General features: G+C 41.6%; 1 protein-coding gene across 1 annotated transcript in view; it reads left to right on the forward strand.

The window, feature by feature from the left end:
* The first annotated feature begins 600 nt into the window (after positions 1-600).
* Positions 601-12299, forward strand: part of galnt9 (polypeptide N-acetylgalactosaminyltransferase 9) — a 52222-nt gene continuing 40523 nt past the window's right edge. The window contains exons 1-2 of the mRNA XM_049763976.2: positions 601-1592; positions 8676-8856. Coding sequence (XP_049619933.1) covers positions 1352-1592; positions 8676-8856 — 422 coding nt within the window. The 5' untranslated portion in view covers positions 601-1351. The remainder of the gene's footprint in view (positions 1593-8675; positions 8857-12299) is intronic.

A 12299-nucleotide genomic window follows, 5' to 3' on the forward strand; every position in this document is an offset into this window, starting at 1 on the left:
GACAAATTCTGCATCAAATTCGTGTGTCATTACTAGAATTGCAAATTGTCTTCACTTTTAATCATATGGGTTTTTTTTTGAATATTTGACCAGTTTTTACTCGAGTTATTTGTCAGTTTGTTTTGTAGCTTTTACTGTATATAAGATGAGGTGCTCATACATTTATTTGGGTTGACAGTCATAATGGCCCTCCGAAAGAAGCTATGACAACAATGTGGACCGCCAAAAAAATGAGTTTGACACCCCTGGCCTAGAGAGAGAGAGAGAGAGAGAGAGAGAGAGAGAGAGAGAGAGAGAGAGAGAGAGAGAGAGAGAGAGAGAGAGAGAGACTGAAGTTTTAATTTATTCATTCTAGTCTGCTAATTTTGTAAACAGACATAACAACACAAGCTGAATACATATTCCTGTGTTTTCTGCTTCACTGTTTAAATAGTTTGGAGGATTCGTGCGCCCGACCCCCAAAATGTTTGTGCACGTGCAGGATCCAAAGATAGGTTGGAAAAAGGTGAGGCGACGCAAAAAAAATCCACTCAAGGCGGATGAAATGAAACAAGTGACATTTTATTCACACGTGAGCAGTTAACAAGAGTAGACATTTGCTCTGTCAAGCGGAAGGACGTTGTGAAGCTTATTGTGTGCTTTAAACCCATTCCCGCTCATGACTATTCATGCTCGAGCTCCCGTGGACGTCAGGACGCAGCAAATCGAGCTGTGAAGCTGCGTGGAGGAGAGAGAGACAGCATGCCACATTGGCTGACTGTATCTCTCCCACCGACACGAAACATCGTTGCTTTATTAGGACGAAGCGGCTCTGGATTCCGCCTCCGGTCGGAGGACCACAACAAAGGACTGCACAAGGAAAAGGAAGATACGCCTATGTATATTGTATATTTTATTTTGAAGCATGTGTGCACATAGCGGTGTTAAGCTGCTCGGCTTCAAATTTTCAGAAACGGACAGCTCTAGTAAAAGCAAGAGGATGTTATTGTGTTTCTCCCGGAAGATGGACGAGACATATTGGGGCTAACCGAATAGTGACGTTCCAGGTTACGGAGGGAGATGCTTCGGAACTGCCGTTGGCTGTTTGAGATGATAAACGCGTCCCATGGAATCCAATCTCTGCTGTAAAACGCAAACCGCCCGCAACGAGAAGCATCGCCGAGCACCGCACCTTCAAGTCCTCGTTGCTCCTTTCGCGAGGTCCCGAGTGAGGCTGTCCGTGGTCCTGAACGGAGCACCCCACTGACCCCCACCTGCACACCCGAGCGATATTTAATGAAAAAGACCTCGGTAGCTGGCCAAAGACACACATGAACACTTGGGACTCGGTGGCCACACGCAAGTCACTTTCATGGCCGTGGCACGCAAAATCAAAACTTTACTGACCGTCAACATCCTTGTGTTTGTGGGAATCATCCTGTTCTCGGTTTACTGCAGGATCCAGGACCGATCCGAGGAGTTCGTCCAAATTGGACGGGCTTCTGATCAGAGGTTGCGCGCTAGACATGGTAAAGTTACCAACTTGGTGGACAGGCAATCTATTCTCCAGCGGCTGGAGAGGCTGGAGGATGTCGTCTACAATCAACTAAACGGTAGGGGAATTAAGAATCGCATCATAATAATCTGATAATATTAAGAATCACATAATAATAATATTTTGATAATCATCCATTTGCTGTTACAAAGTCTCGTGTCCTTGGTTGAAAACTCAACAATGTAAAACAATTGCTTTCCTCATTATGACTTCTGCAAGCACATCTTTTTTTTTTTTTTTTGTAAGATACTAAAGCAGCATAATGCATTCGAGTACAATATACAGTAGCAGCTAGACTTGATTCATATACTTCATGTTATTCGACTACATAATATTAATGTAGCTACTGTAAACCTCTCAGATGCTGTCATTTGACATCCAGTCATCTTCATTCAAACTGATTTATAAGTCTTTAATCGCTACAATGTTTTACCAATAAGCATTAACTAAATTGCATTCATTTGTACTATTAGTTCTTTTGTAAAATTAATTATTGTGCACAAGCTCTACTGTAAATCATGTACATTTTGGAAAAGTCAAGTGACGTAGTGTAAAGATCACAAAGAAAATGACATGCAGTAAAAAATAAATTCTAGCTTGCTGGTCTCTACTTAATCATACCTTTTCAATTCATCATTTCATAATCAAATCATTTGTGTGAATTCCTGTATTATTCAAACCTGAATGCCATTGGGTTGATGTAGTTCATACTGGCCACCAGTAGAGAGCACAAATATATCAAAAGCCCTTTAATTAGTGGCTCTTTTCCCGAACCCGAACCCGAAATACAAATAGGGCAGTGCAATAGTGTATGTTGCTGTCTGCATCCAAATGAAATATTCTGTTTTTGAATCATAGTTGGCACGGTCTGCATGTTCACCACTGTGTTTGTGTGGAATTTTAATAACCACAATTCTTCACACTGTGTAGCACGCCACTCACCCAAATACACTTGCGATAACCTCAGCTCCCTTGTGATGACAACGGCAAAAGAAATAAGCATCTAACCTCACAATTATTGTGTTGTCGTGGAGTTGATACATGGCTGAAGAGAGCATGTGGCCAAAGCGATTCTAAAGCTACACTGTTGTTTTCTACCTTGCACAGAAAACAAATCCACCTAAATCTCGAATTTACGCGGGCTTTGTGGCCCAGAGTTTGGGAATCGTATTAACCCCGAAAGCGCGTTGTATCAAAAGTCTTATTTTTTTTAGATAGACGTGTTTTTAGGCAACCGAAGGGATAATTTATGTTCATTTAGGTCAGTCATGTTACGAGGCAGCCGAAGGGGTCCGTTTGCTCCACACTCATTGAAGTCTGTTGACAATTTAGTAAAAGAGAAACAATATGCAGATGACAATATCAGGCATCATTTTGATGCTATGTGAATTGGATGGAAGCGAGAATAAAGCAGCAACTTATTCTACTACTGGCCACGCTCTTTGACATGTGAGTGAATGTATGGATGAGAATGAACCTCCTCCTTTCAAAAACAGCGCAAGTCATTTAGCTTCGTACGGTCTTTATTTCATCTATTTAAAATGTCTTGAAAATGTATTTATCACCAAAAAAAATTGGGGTCCATGACCAAACCGTGTAAGACAGAAAGTCGCGTAGGACCGAAGCGAGTGAAATCGAGATTTAAGTGTATAAGGGAACTGAATTCAGCACATGGAGTAATATGAGTGTTTTCTTTCTAACTGAAGAATATCATCCTCATGTTGCGAACGCGTGTTCATCTCTGTGATCTGCCCTTGCTAGTCCCCCATACATTTTACCTCGCCTCTTCTTCCATCCATCCATCCATCCATCCATCCATCCATCCATCCATCCATCCATCCATCCATCCATCCATCCATCCATCCATCCATCCATCCATCCATCCATCCATCCATCCATCCATCCATCCATCCATCCATCCATCCATCCATCCATCCATCCATCCATCCATCCATTTTCTGAACCGCTTAGTCCCCACGGGGGTCGCGGGCGTGCTGGAGCCTATCCCAGCCGTCATCGGGCAGTAGGCGGGGGACACCCTGAACCGGTTGCCAGCCAATCGCAGAGCACACAGAGACCAACAACCATTCGCACTCGCACTCAAACCTAGGGACAATTTTGGAGTCTTCAATCGGCCTACCAAGCATGTTTTTTGGGATGTGGGAGGAAACCGGAGTGCCCAGAGAAAACCCACGCGGGCCCGGGAAGAACATGCAAACTCCACACAGGGAAGGGCAGAGGTGGAATCGAACCCGCACCCTCCTAACTGTGAGGCGGACGTTCTACCCAGTGAGACACCGAGCCGACTTCGCCTCTTCTTATGAGGCTAAATAGTAGAGAGAATTGATGGATGGGTGAATGAACAATCTCTGTCTGAAAACATTCTGCTCCAAATCCTGCATGATTTTTCTTCATCTTATTAATAGCAAACATCATAACATTGAGTATCCACAGGTCAAACCCCTTTGTAAATTGTGACTCCTCATATTTGTGAAATTGCCATTGTGAGAAGGGGGACTCAGAGAGCCAGAGACAATTACCATGTCCTGCAGCGATATGAAGTAATCACCCATTCTCTCTGTTGTTTATTGCCTCCTGATGTCATGTCACGGTAGTTACACCAAGGGTCAATTAGATTTGAAGGACATAAACAAGTCTTGGAATTGTACTTTTGATCGTTTCCTGATGGTGGGCAACCAGACTACCAACAAGAAAACAACAGTCAACGATTGTTAGCTGCTGCACAAAGCATCGACTTGAGGGTTATCTGCGGCCAAGCTTAGCTGTGAATGCCACCTTCTTTCGCTAATCAGATGAAAACATTTTAAGCTTGTTAGCCAGCTTATAAAGCTGTGTTTTGACCTTAAGTAGTGCATTAAGCTCAACAGATACTGTATCTCCTCATCTGTACTTGTTGAGGCTCATTGTTATCGTACGCACATTTGAAAAACTTAGAGTTGTTTTTGAACATTGTGATTCTATACTGTACTCTGTTCACACATCACTGCAACACACAGAAGTCAATAGTCTTGACTCGGCCTGACTTGTCAAGCCCTTGGCAACACTTACCATAGAAAATATTAACGTAACATACGTCAACATTTACGTCATAGTGGACGTCAACATTGCAGCCATATTGGACTTGGCAAAGTGATGTGATTTGTGAAGATGTTTCCTTCATTTGCTTCTTAGAGAACAGAACCGTAGCATTGTGCGACTTTTAAAGTATACGCATGCCATGTTAACTCTGTCGTGTGTTGAGGTATAATTAAAGTGAACAAAAGGGGAAAAAAGTTACCTTTTAATCTGTCCTGTTCAGTTGCTAGGTGATACAGAATTGAGAATTTGCATCCTTGTCATGCCAGGACGGTTTTTCTGTGGCCCATGGACTTTCATTTCTGCCACAACGCCCTTTTCATTATGATGGATATTTATTGAAAAGTGCAGTCATCCAGAACAATGTTTAAGAGAGGAGCGACACAAAAAAGAAAAGCAAAATAAAACATGATTTGAATATTGGCTGAATACTGCTGTGTCGCAGGAGCAGGTGTGTTGGGAGTGCCTTTGAAAATTCTAAACACCTGGAGCTGCAGAGTGCAACCGAAACAGCCAAGGAAGGTCATGAGAGTTAGTTGTTTTTTCCTTTTATTCCTTTTCTTGAATTGCTGTGTTGGCTGGCATGATGGAGACGGAGGACCTCATCCTACCCAGCCAATGGCGAGAGGGGGCGGGGGGGGAGAACCCCACCCCAGAACTGACAGGACACCAACCAAGTGACCCAGTGCACACCACCCACCCAACCAAAGCAGCACAGAACAGCCCACCACAAGACCAACAACCACCTCCACCCACTGCCCCACGTGCCCCCCACAAGCTACCAAGTATTCTGGGGGAATTCTGAAGTGTTCCCAGGCCAACCAAGAGACAGACACAGTCACTCCAGCGTGTCTTGGGTTGCTCCCGAGGCCTCCTCCTTACACCAGGGAAGGGTCCTGGAGGCAATATGTCTGAGCCACCTCATCCGGCCCCTCTCAACGCAGAGAGGTAGAAGCTCTACATTAAGCCAATTTTTTTTGTATGGCTTGTTCTCACTTTGTAAGCTGGAGACTGTCCCAGCTGACCTGGGGTGAGAAGTGGGGTGCACCGTGAATTGGTGGCTACCCAATCATAGAGGCAATATGGACAAACAATCATATATTCGAACAATTACAAGTCTTTGGAATGGAGGATGAAGATAAAGTATTTGTACAAAACCCACACAAACATGGGTAGAAAGCACAAACTCTAAACATCTACTATACCTCAACAACAAAACTCAAAGTATTTTGTAAACAGATAATGGCTATCAGCCAGTTAACATGCCTCTATTCTGTTTCTACCTCAGACTGGCACTAGACGTTTAATTATGTGAGCCAAGACTTACACTAAGACTCTTTTCGTCAGCCATGGAAGTCACTCGATGGCCGTCTTCCCGTCTGAAGGTGCCGATAGGATGAGCCCAGCTGCAGAACCCGATACGCTTCTTATCTATAATGCCCAATTATAGCAAAGAAACCCATGCTGTTCTATTCCAAGAAGCATGAGGAAAAATGTCACACTTCCATCTCCTCCACAACGATGCACACTCAAAGCTCATATTGTATCTTAATGATCAATATCGCTGTGTGCATCAGCGCAAGTATGTATAGCTCACGAGTGCAGGAGGAAGTTAGGATATATATATATATATATATATATATATATATATATATATATATATATAAAAACAAACATTTTCCTCACCCCCCGTGGGTGGTCTCTTTTTCCCTTCAAGCTCGGGTCCTCTACCAGAGGCCTGGGAGCTTGATATATCCATTATATATATTATATATATATATATATATATATATATATATATATATATATATATATATATATATATATATATATATATATATATATATATATATATATACAATAAAGATATGTAGATGAGACTCTACTTGACAAACCGTTGTCCCAAGCAGATAAGAATCAATTTTCACCCTTGAAAAATAGGGATAATGTATTCAGCAGCTCACCTGAAAATCAGCAGTCAGCGGCTCAGCCACTCACAGTAATGGAATATGTTCAAAAGGAGAGAGTGCTGCCCTTATAGTACGTAGAGACTGTTTCCCTTAAGTCGTGCAAACTTTTTTCATCATGACAGCTCTTAGCTCAGAGGTGCAGGGTTCGATTTCGGCTCCGGCCTTCCAGTGTGGAGTTTGCATGTTCCCCTTGTGTCTGTGTGGATTTCTTCCCACATTGCAAAAACTTGCTTGGTAGGCTGTTTTACCACTCCAAATTGTCTGTGGGTGTAATTGTGAGTGTGAATTTGTTTTTTGTCTGTATGTGCCCTGCGACTGGTTGGCGATCAGGTGTACCCCACCTACCACCCAAATACTGCTGGGGTAGGCTTGTAAATGGTCCGATGGATGGATGGATGGATGGATGGATGGATGGATGGATGGATGGATGGACGGACGGACGGACGGACGGACGGACGGACGGACGGACGGACGGACGGACGGACGGACGGACGGACGGGTGGGTGGGTGGATGGACGGACGGGAGGATGGACATAGGCCTGTTTGACAAAGTGGACTATTGATATTGTATGTTCAGCTCCATCTACACTAACTCACAAAAACATCAATCTTGTCATTAAGTATGCCAAGGTCATTGTTGAATTTGAGTCTTAATTTTAAAAAGGTGAAATAATACACAGCTTCATTTAGAACGTACAGTATGTATGTATTGTGTCAAACATATTCGGACATTAGAACTTCAAGAAATAAAGCTTAGTCAGGTTAATGGTACTGTATACATCCATATAAAGCTATGTGGGAAGGGATCACCATTGTGTAAAAAAAGCTGAGATTGAGCTAAGTAAAAATTAAAAGTGAGGTACTATGTGGCGTAACACCTCCCTCATCTCACACTCCACAAGGTATCATAAATAATATACAAAGTCATATAGCGGAAGAAGAAGACGAGGGTCAGCCAAATAACACCATGGACACAAACAAACAAAGCTGGCATGCAATGCTCTGCTTCCAAGTGTCATGCAGAGACAGAGAGGCCTTCCCCTCTGGAGGGTATCAGTGTTGTTTTGTGACACGGCTGTGATGCCAGATGGCTGCACAGTGACGTGAGCCCCACCCATAATTGTCAAAATGCCACCACTTTGACTAGATCGGGCCATGTTGAATCCCTCTCATGGGAGAAGCCCGTTTAGTTGAATTGGAAATTTTCACTGGTACTCCGTATTCCAACACTATCCTAATATGGCAATTGTACTGCAGCACTTGTATTAGTTTTTATATATTGCAGGTGGTCAGAATGTTGTTGCTCATAAAATTGAATGAAAAGAGAAGGACGTAGTTGCTTGTAGGAGGAAATATATTATTTCCTATCCCCTTTGAACAATGTCACAGCGTCACAGTGCGTTTAAAGTTGCTGTCGTGATGAGTCACCTTAATCATTGTAGCATATTTTAAGTCTGACAAGTAAAATCCTATTATTAATTCCAACAGATTGAGGAAGCATAATGTGTTGTGGGCAGTGAATGACCAAGGGCTCAGGATCATAAGGAAACAGGGAAAAAAAAACAACCTAAAGACTCATAGTGATTTCAGAGAACTATACAATACAAAGATTGTCCTCCTTTGTATATTATATGACACCCCAATAATATACATGATGTCTTTTTGTGTCATCCTCTTTGTATGTAAATATCCAAGGCAAACAGTGATAATCAGAATAGTAATCCATTTGTCACAAAGTGATAGTTCAGTGTTCATGTGACAACCAGTCGTCATTCATTCATCCGTTTTTCTTTCCACTATCTGTGGTGGCTTTACTATCATTGTCTCTCTCAGCTTCTCTGCTGTGGAGCTCAGTCATGTCCTTGTCCAACTGAGTGTTTTGCAGCTCTGTCATTGACAGACAGTATAATGATGCCCTCAGGATGGGGCCTTGCTGTATCGTAGCTGCTCCTGTGGTCTCTGCATGCTGCCATCAAATGTCAATCAGCTGCCATTCTACATGCTCCCTCTGCTCACCTAAATCTGCCCACTCTGTTTGCGTCCACCTCTGATGTTCTATGTCATTTTTTTGGCAGGTTTAGCAAAACCCATAGGGTTGGTGGAGGGTCCCGGAGGACTCGGTCAGGGGGGAGCTGCCGCCTCACTTGGGGAAGACAGCCGTGATATGGAGGGGAAGTATGAAGAGTATGGCTACAATGCTCAACTCAGTGACAGGATCTCCCTGGACAGGACGATCCCAGACTACAGGCCTAAAAAGTATGCTCATTTTCAATTTGTTCTCGTTTTCTGGAATGTGTGTTGTCTCTACATCGATACATCAACAACTGCTGGTACGATAGGTTTTTAATTGGAGACCAGCACGACTCCAGCACCAGTTAATGGGCTCCATTACTGTGAAAACACATACAAGTCTCTACAAAGTACAGTTCTCTCCCTCCATTTCTTTATGATTATTATTTAGTTTTGCAACCCCTCTGTAGCACAAAGTAAACTATGAAGTTAAAATTGTGTTTTGTTCCATTAAAAAGATCTCATGCACAAGATGTCCACTCATCCTCCGGGAGAGTTGCAGAATGAATGTTTGCAATGCTGCATGAATAAAACACAAAAATTCAAATTGACCCTTGTAAATGTAAAATGTAAAACGGGTCCTTCGGGACAATCTTGCACAGCGGGTGGTTTATGGCGATAATTACGTGCAGACTGCCCTCAGCTTCTCAGTGGAACTGTGTGTGTTACAAACCTGCCGGAATTGCAAATTATGCTGGAACTCAGTTGTTTACTCCAGAAATAGTTTGATTCTACATTGCTCAGCAGTTTTGTTAAGTCAAGCGTCAAGCATGGCTAATGATAGGACACCATCATGAACACGCTCGGTGGACTGATTAGTTTGTACTTTAGCACGATAAAAACAAAACATGCATAAACACATTTACTTAAATTTTGACCATATTTGTATCATGTAGGCCAAAGCTTAAAACAAAATATATATTTTTTTGGTTGCCAATACCCCATGGCACTTTGGGGAAAAAAATGCTACGTTTTTCAGCTACAATTGTGCTCAAACGTATTCGCAAGTATGTCCCAACGTACTTATGAATACGTTCAAACAAAAATTTGCAGCTGCACGCTTCTGTACTATAGGCGTCAAACAGCTTCATTACCCAAACAATCATACAAAGTCACTGAAGTCAAGAGATGCACTCAAGCAATCACAAACTGTAGAAATCAAAAAAAAAAAAAAAAAAAAAATAGAAGGAATCAAAAAAAAGAAAAATACAAATGGCAGGACAGACTAACAAGGACTGAACAGAAATACTGAATATACACAGCATATTTCTTTCCAGGGGCTTAAGCACACATCCTATCATATCTAAAACAACCAGACAATTGCATTTCTCATATAAGAGAGCCATTGAATGATTTGTACAGCTCAAGATGGTTTGGGTGCGATCTTGATGCATACAGTATTACAAACTGAATGGGATTAGTATCACTCGGTGTCAGAACAATGTGAGTGGGGGATGTGACACTGGTTGGGAATCTGACAGCCACAAGAGTCTTCTGAGGACAGTAGCATTGGCAACAATGTATTTCAATCACACTGCTTTATTTAAAGGGGAAATGTGTCAAGACTAAAAGCAGGAAAAGGGTAGGGAGGGGCTTGGTAATTAATAAAGTCAGCAGAGGGTATCTGTGGAGTAGAAGAGCTTTTAGGAAATTATTTTTAATTGACTTTACCCCCCCCCCCCCCCCCCAAAAAAAAAAAAAAAACAACAACAAAAAACCAACAAGGAAAGGGTTTTCTGACACAGGGGAAGAGAGGGGGTTTGCGATTTTTTTAAGTGGCTGCTTCCGCTATTAAATGGTGCCTACTTTGTTCACTTTAATGGTAGTTGTGTTGCTGGGATTACATTCTGCAAGCTGCTCTTCCTTTTATGCTGCTTTCTATTCGAGCCATTAAACTGAATTTTCAAATGATGATATTTCAGAAACAAGCAGACTAAAAGCGGGTCTGAACAACTCATGCTTTTGTGTAGTTACATGTTATAATAGGTACATGGCTCATTCTCTGATAAAAACAAAACTCTGATTTCTTGATTGTTAATAGATTTCTTTCTTTCACAACCATTCTCTAGATAAATTCTACAAATGATGGTAATTATCTTTTGTGTGTGTGTGGTGGCGAATTTTGTTCTTTAGAACTCAGTCATTCTGTGGCAGCACAGTGTACAGCAAGTCAGCAGGTCTGCTGCTTGCTGCTTTGTATGGAGGTTGCATGTTCTTCATGTGCGTGTGTGAGTTTTATCTGGGTACTCGAGCTTCTTCCCACATTTCAAAAACATGCTCATTAAAGACTCCAAATTGTCCAAGGGTGACAATATAAGCGCAAATGGATTTTTCTATCCATGTGTTTATTTGATGAGGAGTCTGAGCTGCACCTTGCCTGTTGTCTGAGTTAGCCCCAATATGGACAAGCAGTATAGACATTGGATGGATAGACATGGGTGAGAGGTGACCATGTTAAATTAGTCTTATTTTTTTAATAGAGTTGATGGATCCCTGGCTGAATAAAAATTGTGATTTACTTTCAGAAAATGATCTAATGCCCAAATGACGGACCATGTGCCTCTTTTTCTCATTTTGTTCTTCACCCTCTGGACGAGACACCAACAGGGAGTAAAGTTCTGTTTGCTGTCCTTGGGCCGTGGCCTTGGTCTGATAATGGCTTTTTGGTCCGTTGGAAGAAAAACAATAAAAGCTGACATGATGGTAGCATTACTACCGTTAATGGAACAAAAATAATGATGGAGTTACAGAGAGAAACATACATTTCTGTTATTTAAAAAAAAAATAAAAAATAAAAATAAAAAAAATTATATATATATATATATATATATATATATATATATATATATATATATATATATATGTATGTATATATATATATATATATTACTGTTACATCTTTACATATCTGACTTGATTTGATACATATTGAAAACATTCAATAATTCTAATACACATTTGGTCGGCCACCCACACAATTCTTGGACATGAAGTTGTCTTTGTGTGGGAGGCTGATAACCATTCAAGGAAATGGCCGATACTAAGGAAACAGGCGAAGCGAATCCTGTATAAAGATCTGGAATTGATTCGTATTTGAATCTCCTGTCATCCAGCCTTTACTCTTTCCAGTGATAGTGAATATCTTCTGAGAGGATTTAATAGAGGGTGAAGTAAACTAATCTGTTTTACTCTGAGGCGATATTTATGGATTGGAATGCCACCATCATGGTAGAGCAATGATTTAGTTCAATGTTGAAATCCACAGCATGTACAACTAGCCTTGGGGGAAAAGCCAAAGCCAGCAGCTGGGACTGCAAGCTGGCGCAGGTGGAGACGAGGGCGGTATGTTGGAAATACATCTTAATCTGGCGTTCTGTTTCTGTCAAAGCTTGTTCTTGGTCAAATTATGAGTGCTGGCCATTGAGCTAAGGCCCATTTCAAATAGATGCTTCAATCACTCACTCTTGCTGCTTTACAAGACTTCCCTACCAATGCAGACAGGTACAAATGAAAAGGTTGACCGATGTCCTACAGTTGGATCCAATAACTAAGGAAATGGATCAATGTCATCATATGGTTTCACGAATGAAATCGAGCTTCACCTCTTCATGTCAACCAGAAAAGATGAA

The sequence above is a fragment of the Syngnathus scovelli genome, chromosome 3, assembly GCF_024217435.2.
Source record: "Syngnathus scovelli strain Florida chromosome 3, RoL_Ssco_1.2, whole genome shotgun sequence".
NCBI classification, from domain to species: Eukaryota; Metazoa; Chordata; class Actinopteri; order Syngnathiformes; family Syngnathidae; genus Syngnathus; species Syngnathus scovelli.